Here is a 17828-nt window from a genome sequence, read left to right on the forward strand (position 1 = left end):
GATTTTCACCACGTTCATGGCTCAGACAGAGCAACTCTAAATTACTTTCCTTTATGCCCTCTTTTGTGTTTAAAGTTTGAGAAATCTGGTGTCTCCTTTGTTGCATCTTTCTTTTCCGCCAGTCAAAAAGTGTGGTAGAAAGTGAGAAGGAGAGTAGCCTTATTTTCGTGGAAATGGTTGAGGGTTTCCCCAGATTTATGGCTCTAAGGTTCCCTAAAATTTGGAGTGTAATTCTTCACCTTAGTCCTTACTGCAGCAGGGCCAACGCCTGCATAATTGGGTGCCTGTAGATAGACTGAGAGCCATAACTGCAGATCCTGAATTAGCAATACTAAATGTGTATAAAGTGTCTGGTTGTGGTGCCGTATATCTCTCTAATGTGGGGGTACAATGGTTTGTGCTTAAGTGTATACAATTAGTAGATGGATGGTGTTACACTGATTTTCTTTTGTTTGATTTGTATTGCTTTTGAAAGTGCAATTTTATTTTTTGGAGTTGAGGAAGAAGTACTTGAGTATTTGGAGTTGTAAGAAAACTGTTTGTTTACATTTCTAAAGGGAGAATTTACTTGTATATGACAACTTATTATTATCTTGTCCTTTCTTGGAAGGGGAAGAGCAATTTTTAAGTGTAAATACCAGGAGTAGCAAATCTAGAATGGGAAGAGATGTGCTTTATCTCAAGAACTAAAGAAATGCTTGTAGGATAGCAGCCATGTCAGTGTTTTGAATGTGGTGGTTGCTATTACTTAGTTATCAGTAGATTTTAAGAAGGCCTTAGTTGGCATAGCTGCATTTAAGTAGTCACTGGCTGAATCTTTTATGCAAAAAAAAAAAAAAAAAAAAGTCTGTGCAGATTCAAAATTCTGGATTTGGTCTGTATTACTACTAAGATTTTAAAAATATACACTGTCAGTTCCCTTCTTATAACAATGGATTAACTATGCAATACTTTTATAGGTTCATAGGTAGGTGCTAGGCTATCGGCCCAAGAGCCTACATAAGCCTAGCCAGCAAGGTTCCATAGCTTACGCCACCCAAGAAAGTTATTTTCCTGTGCCACTGTCCAGCAGAGACACAGAAGTGATCCCCGGGGTGCATTTCCTATTTTCCATCCACTCATCTAGATTTTTCTTGAAGAGTGCTAATGAAGAACTTTGCTTGACGTAGATGGGTAGCGCGCCGTAGCCAAGTGGTGGTTTGATTTATAGTAAACCTGTTTTCCAAGGCTGTGGCTGCTTTATGCTTTATTGTACAGCCTTTTGTTGAGGCTCTTGTACATTACTTGGTGTGTAACAGGTATGAATTTCTCCACAGCTCATGAAAACTGCAGGAGCCATGGCCAGCTGACAGATTGTTTTTTGTCAGCAAGACTAGTTTGATTCCCACTGATTATCATCCATTTGCTTCAGTGGCTTTTGAACCCTATCCAATTTGCTATCCTGCTTATAGTGTCTGCCATGTTTGTCCATATTGGGTGTCGCTGTCAGCTTATGATGTCTTTGAGCACTAATGTAGCTGAAGCAGTATTTAGAAGCCATGATTTTCTGTATGGAGTGTTCCTTAAGTTTATTTTCTTTGCAAACATGCTTCCTCAGGCAGGGAGCTCTGAGCTACAGATCTAGTTTTTGATCTGTAGCTTGTGTTTTGATTGGCTTTTATCCAGGTAACCCAGCTTCCAATTGGTTCTCCCTCCCATTTGTGTCCCTTCTTGAACATTAGGCATCTGATAGATCCATCTGTTGTCGATTCTCATTGGCTAGGCTCCTTTTGGCTGGTAGTTTCACCCCTTCATTCATTGCCATCACTGATTGATGCTTTCACACTTGACAGTGGTCTTCCAGTGGCTGATGGCTGGCCTACTTGTCCCTTTGTGTTAAACAACCCTTTCTTCTAATGTCCCCTAGCATTCATCCATGTTTGACACTTGGAGTATGCCATGTAGACTGTTCATTTGGCTAGGTTTCTATTATGTTTTCTGCCCCAGTGAGCCCATTTCCTCCCATAGGCAAACAGCTGTGAAGCTATGGAGTTAGCTCCAGCTTTACAACCTGTGTTTTTATTAGCTCAGAGCCTGCCAACCTGGCGTCCCATTGGTTGGGCACCTCTTTTAAACTCTGGCACTTGATAGGGCCCATTCATCCCAGTCTCTCATTCGATGTGAACACAGCAGTCTAGGATACTGCTGCCCAAACTTTCTTTACTCTGTTACCGTTTGGTCACATTTTTCTGTGATCACTCCCCAACTGACCCTCCACTGGCCATCCAGTTGTACTTTCATAGCATTTCCCATTTTGCTTTCTCTGGTTTCAGGTAATCCCATGTTTTTTATGACTCTGTAGGGTCTGAGTTCTGGCTAGGCTGTCTCACCCTTTAGAGTCTGGTGGATTTCTACATTTTCCAAGACCCCCCCTCCGTGAGCTTCTCTCTGGGACTTGGCCTGGTGCAGGTATTAGTCACTCATTTTCCATGAGAAGAATCATCCCCGTATTTCAGTCTTCCTTTTAAATAACGCCACTTGTCTTGAATGTACAATTTGCAGCTCTGTACATCCCCTTTAAAGCCTCACAGAGCTTGGGTCGTTTCCTGTCCACGAGTTAGCTGGACACTTTTCCATGACTAAGACCCATGAGTCTTGTGTACTAATTGTCAACATCCTAAAGCTTTTTTAGTTTATAAATCTGTTGAACCACTAGGATCATCACCAACACAAGACCTAGCCCTCTGGACACCTTCCAGAGAGCAGGTTGTGGTTCTGTGACCTGACTCTACTGGATTCCAGTTCTGCCACTTGATTAGCCTAGCAATTCTTAATATTCTGCCAGTTCTGATGACTGACAGTAGGCTAGCCTAGGTTCTCTTGTTTACAGGACTGGTTCCCACCTCTGACTTTTCCCATTGTGACTTTCCTCCCATTGAGTTCCCTGAATTTGGTATTTTTATTTTTGTTCCTTTTGAATTAATTGTAAATTGACACATTTTTGTAATATAAATTTGAGGATTCAGATTTACTGCATTTGTTGCATCTTTTTAGTATGGTTTGAAGAAGTTTAAAAACTGTGCGAAAGCACCAGAAGTACAGTAAAATGGAGTTTGCATCAACACATTTTGTGCTCATATTTTTTGCTTGTGTAGTTTTCTCGGTATTTACTATACACTATTACTTGCCTCTGCTTTTTATTTAGTCTGCATACAGCCCAGGTTGGTTCTTGGAGACAGCTATTACAGTGAACAGCAGTGCAGGTTTTAGTTTTTTAATGCTATGCAGCGATAGCAGTGTTGAGTAACATTACTGTTAGCTGCAAATTTGTAATTTTAATTTAAATTGCTGGCAGTTTTGTTTAGCCATGTGGTTGTCTCATTCCACATTCCTGATAGTGTGCCTAAATAGCAGGTGATCTGCACAAGATCTGTACTTTGTTGCCAAGATATTCATCACAGTATTCACAATTGCATGTTTTACTTTTGTGATTCCTGCCTGCAGGTAAACCCATATGTCCAGCCTGACATTGAGCTATCCATGGACCAGCCCATGTATTTACAAGACTTCTCTTAAACAGTTCTAAGGGTGGAGGGGATTCCATCTTAGGCTACCAAGAACAAGGTTACTCCACAATGGGATCTTAATTGTGTTTTAGAAAAATTAACCCAAACACCTCTTTGAACCAAGTTCTTCAGCTACTGCCCAGTTTCTATTTTGGAAGATGCTGTTTTGGTGGCTATTACCTGTGCTGTGAGAATTTCTGAACTTCAGGCTCTGATGTGTAAAACATCGTCCTTAGTGTTCCACCAGGAAGGATATCAGTTCATATTAACTTTTTCATGGCTAAGGTGTTTTTTGAGCTGTGCCTTAACTGAGACATTCACATATTAGTTTTATTTCCAAATCTGAAGAACAGAGGAGCGAGGATCCTTTATTCCCTTAATGTGCATAGACAGCTGAAATTTTATTTGCACAGGTCCAGCAAACTCAGACTGATCAGCCATTTTGTCTCCTTTGTAAAAGGGAAAGAAGGCAACTTGCAAGCAAGCAAACCCTTCCTGAATGGTCTGCTTATTGCATTGTTTTTTATTATATAGCTGACGGAGAGGCTATATTAGGAAGTATCAGCATTCATTCTATTATAGCCAGTGCAGCCACCACAGTTTGTCTTTTGTGTAGGAGTCCAGCAAGCAGGCTGATGTCCTTCTATTCTCATGTTGCAGTATTCCAAACTCTTGGGTTTCCCCCTTTTGCTACCCAAACGTCCGGCCAGTATACAAAAACTTCTCGTCACTGTTAGACACGTGCGGCATCTGACAGCTAAGGGAATGTGGGCCATAAAAGTGACATCTGCATGCACCAGTCCTGTGAACTTCTCTGCCGCCATTTGAACATCAGCTGTTTCTGCCGTACCAGACGTTAGATCAAAACTTCTAATATAAGTAACCCATTGGGGACATTTTGTTATTTGGGTCACTGCATGCCTGTGTGGGTTCATGTCATCCAGGAAGGGCAAGTGTAACTACGGTCGTCAGATCCCCCATAAAGATGCCCACAAGCTTTGTTTTTTTTTTGTTTAGGGCCTACACATGACCATAAGTCCTGCTCCATCTGCATGCTTTGAACATTTATCTTGAGAATCACCGCCTCAAGCACTTACCTTTAGGTATGGAGAGGCCGTCCGGTCAGCTCATTGACACATCCAAGAAAAAGGCCAAAATATCTAGCCCTGAATCCATAGCTGCGCCTCCGCCACCCGACTTTCACCTGGAGGAACTGTCTGATGTTCTTTGTGTTTCACTGTGCAGTCATCACACTTGGGTTATCTGCCTGCAGGTAGCCCTCAAGTCGGCCCGAATACCAGAGACTTAGTATTTCTGCATTGGTTGCTATTGCTCCAGGACTGATGTCAGGTCGTCAGGGGGATAAAAACAGGCAGCTGACACCATTACATCAGTCTTTCTTGCTGAGGACCCCAAAGCAGAAGCAGTTGGCACAAGTGCCGGTCAGCCGCTACCTGAGTTTTCGTTTCCGAATTGAATCATCCTGAAGTCTTCTAAAGCCAAGTACCCCATTGGGGATCCTTTTTTCTTGCTCTAACCAATGTCAGAAAAAGTTAATTTTCTCGCCTGTGGAAAGCAAAGTTCACACTGAGATTTCCATTCTTACTGCGTCACCTGTTTAGGCCCAGACCACGATGCACCTTGCTGTCAGTTTTGTGCCTTGTTCAACTCCCGAACTATTCGTCATTGGGCCCTTATTGTCGCTAAATACTTTCGTTCTCGATCTCCATATTCTGAAATGGCTTTGGTAAACCATCCGACTTCCAATCTTCCGAAAAAATATAAGGATAAAGACAGAGACAGACTGCACAAGTCCAAAACTGCCGACGACGCTTCCGTTAAGCTAGTCGCCAGTTCACCGGTACTCTGAGAGGCGCTTTTGCAGCCCCTGATGCCTGCTTCAGTGGGTTCGCAGGCCTCTACCGAGACACGTTTGGAGTCCAGTATGCAGCAAGACTCTTCGACTACGGAACACAGCGGATGTCTCTACCTTGGATGGGTCCAAAGCCACTGAAGAGGCACTGGCTTCTGAGGAAGTTCTTCGCACTACCGATATTCGACACAAACTGACGACTTTCACGTCTTCAGTGCTGTCTAAAACTACAGAGTTTCTAAGGCCAAGAGTATGGGCTACACCTAAAAAAACCGACGACCTAAACTCAAGCACCTGCTTCCTTGCCACAACATCAAATGCTTAAAATGGCAGAAGACCTTATTATGCTAATTAGAGGAAGCCAGCCTTCCCCTGCTAAGAGAAAGAGACCTGTCCCCAGCTGCTTTAACAGACCAAGAGTCCGACGACTCTGAGGTATCTGATTATGAAGACATGCATTTATCTGCTTATGAGGATTCAGATGCAGAGGAATCCATTCCCTCTGATTCTCCTCCAGAGGATTTTTCGTTTGGTGAAACCTTACATACTTTAAGAGCATTTCCACTGGGAATGCCAAGAATATCCTCAGGCCAAAAAGAGACATAGAGAATTTCTAGATTTTCCACAACATAGGCCTTTGGCAGTACTCCCAGTCCTAGATGTTGTGGATGATGTCTTTTTGGAATCCAGTCCAACTCTTGATACTTTACCCCCTGCTCCTAGGAAACCAGATGGGTACTACAGAGTTCCTGACTCTCACAAGTTCCTTTTCAAAAATCCTACTGCTGACCCAGAGGTCATCTCCCAGGGGCCTAAAGTTATAAAGGAAACTACAGATAAGAATCCCACCCCTTCGGACAGGGATTCCAGAGCTTTAGACAGATGGGTAAGAAAGAATATACCTCTGCAACTCTCACCATTAGGACTCTGAAATGCCAGTTTCACATGCTGAAGTACCAACAACATATCATGGAACTCATTAAGCAAAAATTAGCTACTTTTACAGATTGTGCAGAAAATAAAGAATTACAATACAGCTTATGCATTCTTCAAGCCAAGTCAGCAAGCATAATTTGCAATGTGGCTTTGACACCCTAGAAGCATCTTGCAGGGCAGCAGTCACTGGTTCTGTACTGAGAAGGCATGCTTGGCTTTAGGAGCAGACCTTGCCAGACCATATCAAATCAAAATTACTAGACACTCCTTTGAACAAGGACAATCTGTTTGGCACCAGAGCAGAAGAGGTTCTTAAAAAGATGGAAGAAAAAGCTAAATCTATGCAGAGAGTCAAAGATGTCTTGCAAGTACAGCCTCCTAGATTCAGTAGGCATTGCCCCTCTAAGCATTGGTCCTTTCCAGCCCCCTCTTGGTCAACTCAAACTAGAACCAGGGGGAACAGACCCTCCCCAGACTACAGTCTCAGGCTGTGCAGAGATCTAAGCAAGGGAGTGCCTCCACTTCTAAAACAGGGAGTGCTAAGCCACCCCCTTACGGAAAGAATTCACAATGACTTCTCAACTTCACTCCCCACCTTTGCCCAACTGCTCATGCCCCTAGGAGGAAAACTTGCCCATCATGCAAAAAACTGGACTTCCATCACCAAAGACCAATGGGTCTTCAACATTGTATCCCAGGGGTACAAATTTTACATCCACTCCCTGCCAACCCCAAAAGGGTTCCCTGACCTTCCTCCAAACCAGTGGACAGAGGCACAAAACCAAGTTCAATCCCTGCTCTCCATAAGGGCTATTCAACCTGTTCCTGTAGAGCGCATAGGTCAAGGGTTCTATTCCAGACTTTTTCTGGTACCCAGAAAAGAGGGCACCTGGCGGCCAATCCTAGATCTTTCCATTCTAACCACCTTCCTGGTGGTACCAAAATTCAAAATGCTCACCCTTCAGCAGCTTCTTCCTATGCTGACCAAAGATGCTTGGTTAGCCACCCTAGATCTAAAAGAAGCCTTATCTGGACATCGTTATCAGGGACTCATGCAGAAAATACCTACGCTTCAGGGCAGGATCGATGCATTATCAGTTCTCTGCACTTCCCTTTGACTTATCCACTGCTCCCAGAGTATTCACAAAATGCCTGGCTCCAGCCTTTGCCTACTGCAGACAGAGAAAAATTCAGATTTACCCATACTTGGACGATTGCCTGATTCAGGCAGACAGGAAATGCTGTTGCAGCACCTGACCTTTGTAAAAAAAAACTTCTAACCTCTCGGGGGTATGCTATCAATGAAAATAAATTAAAACTAGTCCTCAGTCAAAAGATTGTATTCCTGGGAGCAAGCATGGACACAGCATCCCAGATGGCATTCCTTACTCCAGAAAACCAAGCCAATCTGACAGGCACCTTCACTAAAATGGTCACCAGAACCCAGCTATCTGCAAGGCAATTCCTGCAGGCCCTAGGGTTCATGGCCTTTTGCATACTACTAATTCCATATGCCAGACTGCATATGAGGAAACTTCAGTGGTACTTAAAAAGTCTTTGGTGCCAACATTCTCAGGACCTGGAAATTGTCATTCCTATCATACCTTGTCTAAAGACAGAGTTTCTTTGGTGGGCAGCAGCATGCAACCACAAGAGACTTCCCTTTACTCAGCCCCACGCCACCCAGACCCTAACTACAGACTCATCAGACTATGCCTGGGGGCACACCTGCATAAAAGTGCATTCAGGGCCACTGGAGCCCAAGTCAAATTCATCTGCACATCAACTAAAAAGAGATGCTAGCAGTTCAGCACGCTCCAACAGCTTTCAGATCCCTACTCTCACCAGGACCCCTGCTAATAAAAACAGGCAACAGCACAGTTATGTGGTGCATCAACAAGCAGGGGGTAACCCACTCTGCAGGCTAGCCATGGCCCTGTGGAACACGGCTTTGGACATGCAGGTCCATCTGCAAGCTCAATTCCTGCCAGGCAAACAAAACTCACTGGCAGACGACTTAAGCAGAAATCTCCTAGACCCACACGAGTGGCAATTAGAGCCCAGCACCTTCAGCCTTCTGATTCAGAAATGGGGGACCCCAGAGGTGGATCTCTTTGCCTCACCCTGCAATCACCAGCTCAGCAAATTCTGCACCAGGACACCTAACAGCAGAGCCTGGAAAGTGGATGCCCTGTCCTTCCATTGGGTAAACCCCTCTATCTGTGCATTTCCCCCTCTGCCCCTTTTCTCAAGAATATTGCTCTAGATAAGACAGGACAGACCAAGGGCAATCCTGATTGCCCCGACTGGTACCCACTACTGTGCAGCCTGTCACTGGTGCCACTCTAGCACCTACCCCAGAGCCCGACCCTGTTCACACAGCAGGGGGGACAGATCTTGCATCCACAACTTCAAACCCTGAATCTTGCAGCATGGCTTATTCCTTGAAATCTCCCCCAGTGACCAGCCTAAGCAAGCAGGTGTTGAACGTCATTCTGGAAGCCAGAAGACCCAGTACAAGAAAATCCTATGCTGATAAGTGGAAAAGGTTTTGCTCCTGGATTCAGTCTAAAGGAGAGGACACAACTTTGCCCCTCCCTACCTCTAATCCTGGACTGCGTAGCAGATTTACACCACAGAGGCCTATCCTTCTCCTCCATTAAGATCCATGCCTCTGCCATTACAACACTGAGCCATCCCTCTTCTCTCACCCTCTCATCAAACAGTTCCTGAGAGGGGCAAACAACTTAAGGCCACCAAGGAGAGCACCCCCCCTCGCTTGGGACCTTAACTTTGTACTGGAAAAGCTCATGCTACCCCCTTTTGAGCCCTGCAGTGTCAGCAGAGTTAAAATTCCTCTCTTGGAAAACAGCATTGCTTCTGGCCATCACTTCAGCTAAAAGAGTATCTGAGCTACAAGCACTGATGGCTGTGGAACCTTTCATTATTTTTCATGCTGACAGGGTTTCCCTCAGGACTAATCCTTCCTTTATGCCTAAAGTTTTGTCCAGTGTGGCCCTCAACCAATCTATCCATTTGCCAACCTTCTTCCCTAATCCTCAGAATAAAGGGGAAAGAATCCTGCACTCCTTGGACTTGGACAGAAAGCTCAGATTCTACCTGGATAGGAATAAGCCCTTCAGGAAATCTGACCAGTTATTACTCAGTTTTGCACCAGGGGCAGAGGGCAAGCCCATTTCAAAACAGTTTCCAAATGGATATCCATTTCTGCTACATACACCACGGGAAACCAACCCCTCAGGGGGTCAGAACACTTTCAACTAGGGCAACTTCTACCTCTACAGCATTCCTCAGGGGAGTCCCTACCAGGGACATTCTGGAGGCTGCTACATGGAGTTCTGTACACACATTCACCAAGCATTACCACCTACCTATATTTTCCACGTCCAGGATGGGTTTTGCAACTGCAGTCCTGCAGGGCATACTAGCCAGCCCCAACTCTTCTTGACTGCCTCCACCCTTTCTTCAGCTTTGGGAATCAACCCAAGTGTGATGACTGTAACATTGAAACACGAACATAGTACAGTTGTGTAAACTTACCATAAATGTAGATGTTCGAGTGTATTCACTGTTGCAGTCCTGGTTTCCCTCCCTCCAGCCCCCTTCTCTCTCTCTCCTCTGTGTATATTACACACCCCTTACAGGAGTATTGATATTGGTATTTACTTTTTACTGGTGGTGATTTTCCCACCATAGCTTAGCTCCCTTTTGGGGGGCTCCTAACATTTAGGGCAAGAAAAACTGATGTAATGCCTTCGGCTGCCTGTTTTTATACCCCTGACGACCTGACATCAGTCCTGGAGCAACAGCAACCGATGCAGAAATTCTAAGTCTCTGGTATTCGGGCAGACCGAGGGCTACCTGCAGGCAGATAACCCAAGTGTGATGACTGCACCAGTGAATATGCTTGAACATCTTCATTTATGGTAAGTGTACACAACTGTACTTTGAGCCGATATGTGTACAGTGGGTACTGATGAAGCTGCAGATCCCAGAGCTGAAGGCACGTCCTCTGAGGTTATGCAGACATCTGCTTCCTTCGGCAAGGGAGAACCTCTGCTTGTACTGGCTGCCCAGATGGATCCCTCCACTACTTCGCAGGTTACTGATCCCAGGCCTACCTTGGCTCCGACACCCACTAGGCCTTCCCTTGAAAAGGAAATTTGCTTCTCCCTCAGGAGAGAGCCAGCCAGATTGGAAGGCCTTTATTCAGAATCTTTTCAATGCCTTTATGGCTCTAAGGCCTGCTACACCCTTAGCCTCCCCATTGGCTCCTCCTGTGATGAGCCGTAGGCCTCAGTCCTTAGAGACTTCCCAGGCTGAAGCTGAGGAATCCTCTGATTCTTCTTCAGAGGATTCCCTTTCATACTATGTCTCCCAATTGCCACCCCCCTTGGATATGCCTCCCTGGAGGAAGAATCTGCAGATGCAGATTCTGCAGCTGAGGATCTCACCTTTGGTGGAACCTTTGCAAAGATGAGAGAACATTCAAATGGGACTCCTCTGAGATGACAAAAGTTCAGAAAAGACTATAGGAACTTCTTCAGATGGACTGCCCTGCCCCTTCAGGTATACGGTCAGTACTGCCAGCATTTTTGGGAGCATTTAATGCATTATCACTCAATCCTGATTCTTAGCCTCCTGCACCCCGAAGGCTTGCAGATTTTACGAGGTCCCCTGCCTGAGGGAGCCAAATTCCTTGGTAAGTGCCCTGCAGCAGACCCTGTCACTGTTTGCCAGTTGATAAGAAATCTAAACTCCTTCCATCCTCCTCACTTTTGCCCACAGGCAAAGACAAGTAAGGCCATGGAACGCCTAGGGAAGACAGTTTACACTTCTACCTTGACATTCAGAGCAATAAATTACAAAGCCATATGTCCAAATATACCCTAACCCCTTTGGAAAAGGCCACTACTGAGCGACATCCCAGACACTCCTGCAAAAGCTCAGCTATCCATCCAGTCTTCTATCCTATCCAGTCACTAGGCATTCCATTAGGTGCAGCTACAATGCTGCTGAAGCTTCTGCTAGGTAAGCTGCATCTGCCTCAGTCCTGAGAAGATATTTCTGGCTAAGGTTACAGCCCCTACCTGATGACATCAGGGCAAAACTCTTGGATGTGCCTCTGGACAGCTCGGCCCTCTTTGGGACAGAGGTGGCAGAGTTATTCAAAACTCTGCAACAAAAGGGGAAAAAGTTACAAGACCTAGAGCACCTATTTGTTTCTCCTATCCCCAAATTCCACAGGAATTACCCATCAAAAACAATTCATCAGGAAGCATTCTGCCCCATCCCTCCTTCCAGGGCCAGAAAGATTGCAAGAAAGCAAGCTACTACTCCAGGCCTGTACAGACTCCAGTCCAGAAGCCACAATTTCAAGACAGGGCAGGTAGTCTATGACTACTTACCATTCCTGCAAAAATCCCTAGACTCCATTCCCCTGTACCAGAGGCTCGCACTGTCTCCCTGTTTGGAAAAACATCACAGACAGGTGGGCCTTATCCATTGTAGAGAAGGGTTATCTTATGACCTTGATTACAAATCCATCCTTGAGGGGTATTCCACAGCCCCCAAGGAAACAGCTCCTTTATTTCAGTCAGTTGTAGACAGCTTCATTTCCCAGGGAACTATTCAACCTGTCCCTCTGACAGAGTAGGGAAAAGGTTTCTACTCCAGGCTCTTCCTAGTCCCAAGGAAAGATGGCCCCTGGAGACCAATCCTAGATTTTTCCCACCTCAGTCTTTCTGCAAGTGTCAACCTTTCGAATGCTCACTCTGCAAACTCTTTTCCCTTTGATTTTACCTCAGGGTTCATGGCCTGGACCTCAAGGATGCCTACCTACACATTCCCATAAGGACCAATTACAGGCGATAACTGCACTTCTATGTGGCCTTCTCACATTTTCAATTCTTGTCCTTGTCCCTCGGGCTTTCTGCTGCACCAAGGGTATTCACCAAGTGCTTTGCACCAGTGGTAGTCTTCTGTAGGACCCAAGAGATTCACATTTTCCCTTACCTAGATGACCTCATTCAGGCGGACTTCACAGAATCCCTGCAACGCCATCTACAAACAGTAATTTCACTCCTTCAAGCACTGGGCTTCCAGATGTCCGCAAGTCCAACATGACCCCCTTTCAGATCTTAGTATTCCCGGGGCGCAAGATGAGGACCGATGTCATGAGGGCTTTCCTACCACCTCAAAAAGTGGAAAACGTAAGGCAGTACTTGCTCACTGTCCTTCAGGCCACAGACTTGACTGCCAGACAGTACCTCAGACTCCTGGGTCACATGGCATTGACCATTCCCATGTTGCCATTGGCAAGGCTCCATGTGAGAAAGCTACAATGTTACTTAAGGTCTATATGGACTCCGCACTCTCATCCTCTGGAGTACAAAATCCCTTCTTGCCTCAAGAAAGAAATTCAGTGGTGGTTGAATCAAGTGAACTGCAATCCAGGACTACCCTTACAGGCTCCCTTGCCAGTGCAGGAGATGTACACGGATGCCTCGGATCTAGGGTGGGGAGCAGCCATGGGCTCCCTAAGAGTCCAGGGTACTTGGCCGGACTCCATCCAACTGGAGCATATCAATATCAGAGAGATAAGAGCAATTCTTTTGGCCCTAAAGGCCTTACAACACACTGAAACAAGGCCCACGAAAATTGTTCACAGACAACACTACAGTTCTGTGGTATGTGAACAAGCAGGGGGGAACAAAATCCTACTTGCTTTGCATACTAGCTCTTCAAGTGTGGGAGCTTAACACAAAACAGGGAGTCATGCAATAGGCAGTGTGCATACCTTCAGAACAGAATACTCGAGCAGACACCTTAAGCAGGTCTGTGTCACAGTCCCAAGAGTGGATGCTCCACAAGGATATGTGCTTGGACCCCCCACTCACCTTCTCTCTACAGTGTCCTCACTTCCTTGATTATCTACATTGGGTCTCACCTAGTCTTTTACTTGCACCTTTCCTTTCACTTGCCTACCAGATTTCTCCTCCTTTTATGTGTAGCTATTTCCTAGGAAGGGTGATTGGGAAACTGGGGCACACAATTCCCAACCTCTTAGTACAAGAAATCTGGACAAAGACTAAAATAATAGGGGAGAAAAGGCTCCAAAAGGAGGATAGAGTTTAAATTTTGCTCTTAAAAGCTTATAAAATTGCTAAAATAACAGGATTTGTTAGCCTACTTTTCCTGGATGATATAAAGTCTGAAACTAATGTATATTTATTTTTTAGTGGCTTCAGTCGTCAGTGATTTAAAATCACAATTTTTTTGAGAAATGGATCAAAAATAGGTGAAAATCTAAGCATTTGAGAGGTGTGTGGGCACAGTTTCATCTGGACCACTGAGACTTTAGTATCAAGGTCTTCCACCTTCTATCATCATGAGAGGGGTTCAGTTGGACTCTTGGAGAAAGGTGTAAAGCACTCAAAATTCAGGCTGTCCAGCTGGGATGCTTGCAGGGAGGAATCACAAAAGTAAGGACTTCAGCAGTGAATATTCTCTAACATCTGCATTCGTGGTAAGTTCCTAACACAACTGTACTTTCATCACCTTGTTTACATGGTTATCATAAGACTGAGAGTTGTCTTGTTAATGCTTTTTTATTAGTGGCTTTATTGTAATTCAACAGCTGCTATGAATTCTTGTTTTAATATTTTGCCCTTTTCTGTAGGGTATGAAGACTAAGTCCTCACAAATTAAATCACTCTAATAAAATCAAAAGCAGTGCTTGATAAAAACAGTAGCAGCACTGGCAGTACCAGGATAAGGTACTGTGAAATGGGAGTGTGTGTGTGTGTGTGTGTGTGTGTGTGTGTGTGTGTGTGTGTGTGTGTGTGTGTGTGTGTGTGTGTGTGTGTGTGTGTGTGTACGCGCGTGTGTTTTTGTGTCTGTGCACGAGTATGTGCAAGTTACATGGCTTTAGACGGAATTAAAAAAAAAAAAAAGGGAAAAGGGGGTTGGTGATGATTGTATCCTTTTAGGACTTTGGCCCATCTTTCCTACTGAAAGAGGTTCCAAAGTCAGTGCGTTTACCTGCTTTTCTTGTAGGAATGGATTATAGGATGACAGCCCTTCATAATTTTGATGTGCATTGCTGACGCAACTTTTACCTGAAAAAGTACTGTTTAGGATGGTGCGGCTGTTACTTGGGAAACCTTATAAGGAATTGCTGCAGGCATTATTTGAGGTTATTGATTGTTTAGACCTTCCTCATGTAGTGCAGCCACAGGTTGTCCAGTTTGAACAGTTGTGCCTTGGCCATATAACTTGCAGTTCACACTAACCAACCACTACTGTTTGGACAGTGATTCCAGGAGTTTGGCTTTTGTTTGTTTGGAACATTGCTGTTTCAGTTTGCAGCTTTTCAAACTGTTTGTAGCCTTTTTGGCTTCTAAATTCCTGACATTTGGTACACTGCTTTGGATTGTTCCTAGTATTTAAGCACTTGAAAGTTCCCTGAAGTAAGATGCAGCAGACGTGAGTACCAATGATATTAGTCCAGTTTCAAAAGTACCTGCCTTATTAGGTACCTGTTAACACCCCCCCCCCCCACACACACACACACACACACACACACACACAAACAAACAAACATGCACACTGTCCACCTGGTTTGCGGATAGCCCCTGAAGGTGTGGATAGGGTTTTAATTTTAGATCTGTGTTTGTTTTGTATGTATGCTTGCTCAGGCTCCGTGATGTGGTAGAACTGGAGGGGTGAGGCGAGGCATGCCCACTTATATTTGATACATAGTTTTGTGATGTGCATCTACCACAGATTAGTAACCACCCATATTCTGTAAGGGGGAGAAGGAATGAAAAAAGTGCAGGGCCTGTGTTTATTCAAAAACTGCTTTGTTAGTTGTTGGACATTTCAGAGGGCCGTCACAGTGGTCCCATAATACATTGAGCACCCATGTGTAATGGTGGTCCCATTTTAAAGTTTTTGTCATTTTCCTTTTTATCCTTAGTGTACACAAGATGATGCATCTTCAGAAGAAGATGATGAAGAAATGCCCGAGGTAAGGCATTTTACATTGCATATTTGGAGTAGCTGTATTAATTTGGCTCAGGCATGTAGTCAGCAAGGTTTTTGAGTACTGTTAATGGCTGTGTGGGGGCTAGACTTAAATAACCTTAAAAGTTTTAAATGAGTAGTGCAAACAAACTGATCTTCAGTTTTGCACATTAAAATATCTATCAGTTGAAAATGTGCATCTGCCTCATTTTCAGCAACTCTTTAAAAAAACAAAACAAAAGGGAAAATCTTGGCTGTATGAAGAGAGGGCTAATGCTTTGTGTTTCAGGTGATCAGAGTTTGATTAACAGCTTGGGAATTACAGTTCCTAGACTGGGAATGATGGGAGTGAATGTTCAACACCAACTCACCCACCCTGGGTGTGGTGGAAGGTGGTCTGACTCACTGCAGTGTGGTCACCTGTCAATGAATGCCTTGTTTGGAACAATAGTTTGAATGTATGCTTGAACCCCTATCTTTATGGGGTATGTACAGGAACATGCGCCACCTTAACAGATAGCATTGCATATGTGAGTGTGCATGCAGCCACTTAGAAGGATTAGGTCCAGTAACAAAACTTTGATGGCTGCTTGGAAGTGGTGTCCTGTAACCTGCAGTCACTTCACCAGGGAAAGATGGGTACAGAACATTGCAAGAGACTGCTGATTAGTAGAATGTGGGGATAAAAAGACTAAAATATTCAAGACTTTCAGTATTGCTTGCCTGGTCTTCATCATTGCTGCATATACTGGAAAAATGACCTTTACTGCCTGAATTATGTTCCTCGAGGAGTCCATTCCTTAAGCTGTGCAGTCAAGCTTGTGTTTTACCACATACCTGCTGCACTTATTGGAATGGTTCACTCATCCTGGGATCATTACAGGTTTTCTCCTTTTGCAACCTGTCCCTCCCCAATAAGCCTTTGATTCTTGCTAAAGTGCATCGTCTTGCTCTTACAGTTACTGCTACCATTCTGGTCCTTGTATCTCTTGCAAGATGTACTCTTTCTGACAAAGATGAGGAAAAAGTATATGCTTCTGTAACTTAGGGTGTTCTTCGTGTTTCACTGTTGCAGTCATCACATTTGGGTTATCCTTGCTGGCCCAAATACCAGAGACTTAGTATTTCTGTGTCGGTTGCTGTCGCTTGAGGACTGACGTTAGGTCGTCAGTGGTATAAGGTAAGGCAGCCAGTGCCATTACATCAGTCTTTCTTGCTTTGGAGCCCAAAGCAGAAGCAGTTTGCAGGAGTGCTGGTTGGACGCTACCTGAGCCTTCATCTGCTGAACTGAAGTTGAAGTCTTCTAAAGCTAAGTACCCCGTTGGGGATCCAAGCCATCCGACAGCAGATTTTCTGAAAAATGTAAAGATAAAGACAGAGACCGACCGCACAGGTCCATACCTACCGACAGCACTTCTGTTAAGCTAGTCATCAGTTCTCCGGTACTCAGTGAGGTGCTTTTGTAACCCCTGAGGCCTGCTTCTGTTGATTCGCAGGCCACTACTGAGAACCTTTCGGAGTCTGGTATGCCGCAAAACTCTTTGACTAAGGATCCTGTGGTTGTCTGTACCTGCTGCTGAGCAGGCACTAGCTTTCAAGGAATCCTTTACACTGCCAAATCTCGACACAAACCGACGTCTTATTTCGCGACTACCGTTCTTTCAAAAATGACCACGTTTCTTAGGTCCAGGGTACGAACCACATCCAAGAGACGGACGACCCACTCTCAGGCGCCTGCTACCTTGCCTCAGTCTCAAATACTTAAAATTGAGGAAGACATTATCATGCTGATCAGGGGAAGCCAAGCTACCCCCTCCAAAAGGAAAACCAATCTGTTCCCTGTAGTTTTGTCTGAACAAGAATCAGATGAATCTGATACATCTGAATATGAAGACATGCAACCCCTCTCCACTTATGAGGATTCTAATGCAGAGGATTCCATTGCTTTAGCCTCTCCCCCAGAGGATTTTTCCTTTGGGGAAACCCTGCATACTTTAAGGGAGCATTTCCAATGGGAGAGTCAGGACTACCCTCAGTCTAAAGAGAGACTCGGGGAATTCCTAGATCTTCCACAACAAAGACCCTTGGCCATTCCCTCCAGTCCTGGATGTTGTGGAGGATGTTTTCCTTTAATCCAGCTTGACTTCTGACACCCTTCCTCCAGCTCCCAGAAAATCAGATAGGTACTGCAGAGTCCCTGACTCTCACAAATATCTTTTTAAAAATCCTACAGCTGAGCTTTAGGTCATTTCTCAAGGGCCAAAAGGATTAAAGCAACCTCTGCTAAGATTCCCACCCCCTCAGACAGGGATTCCCAACCATTGGACAGATGGGGTAAAAAAGTATACACCTCAGCTACTCTCGCTGTCAGGGCACTAAATTGTCAGTTCCATATGCTGAAATTTCAGCAACATACCTTGGAACTC

The 17828-nt window shown here is 44.7% G+C and overlaps 1 protein-coding gene across 2 annotated transcripts in view; it reads left to right on the forward strand.

The window, feature by feature from the left end:
- The window catches only part of UBE2Q1 (ubiquitin conjugating enzyme E2 Q1), a 1535148-nt gene that overhangs the window by 175679 nt on the left and 1341641 nt on the right, over positions 1-17828 (forward strand). For both annotated transcript variants that reach the window (XM_044080652.1, XM_044080653.1), the window contains exon 2: positions 15356-15406. In XM_044080652.1, the coding sequence (XP_043936587.1) occupies positions 15356-15406 (51 nt within the window). The remainder of the gene's footprint in view (positions 1-15355; positions 15407-17828) is intronic.

Source organism: Protopterus annectens, chromosome 8.part0, assembly GCF_019279795.1.
Source record: "Protopterus annectens isolate FY-2018-M chromosome 8.part0, PAN1.0, whole genome shotgun sequence".
Lineage (NCBI taxonomy): Eukaryota > Metazoa > Chordata > Ceratodontiformes > Protopteridae > Protopterus > Protopterus annectens.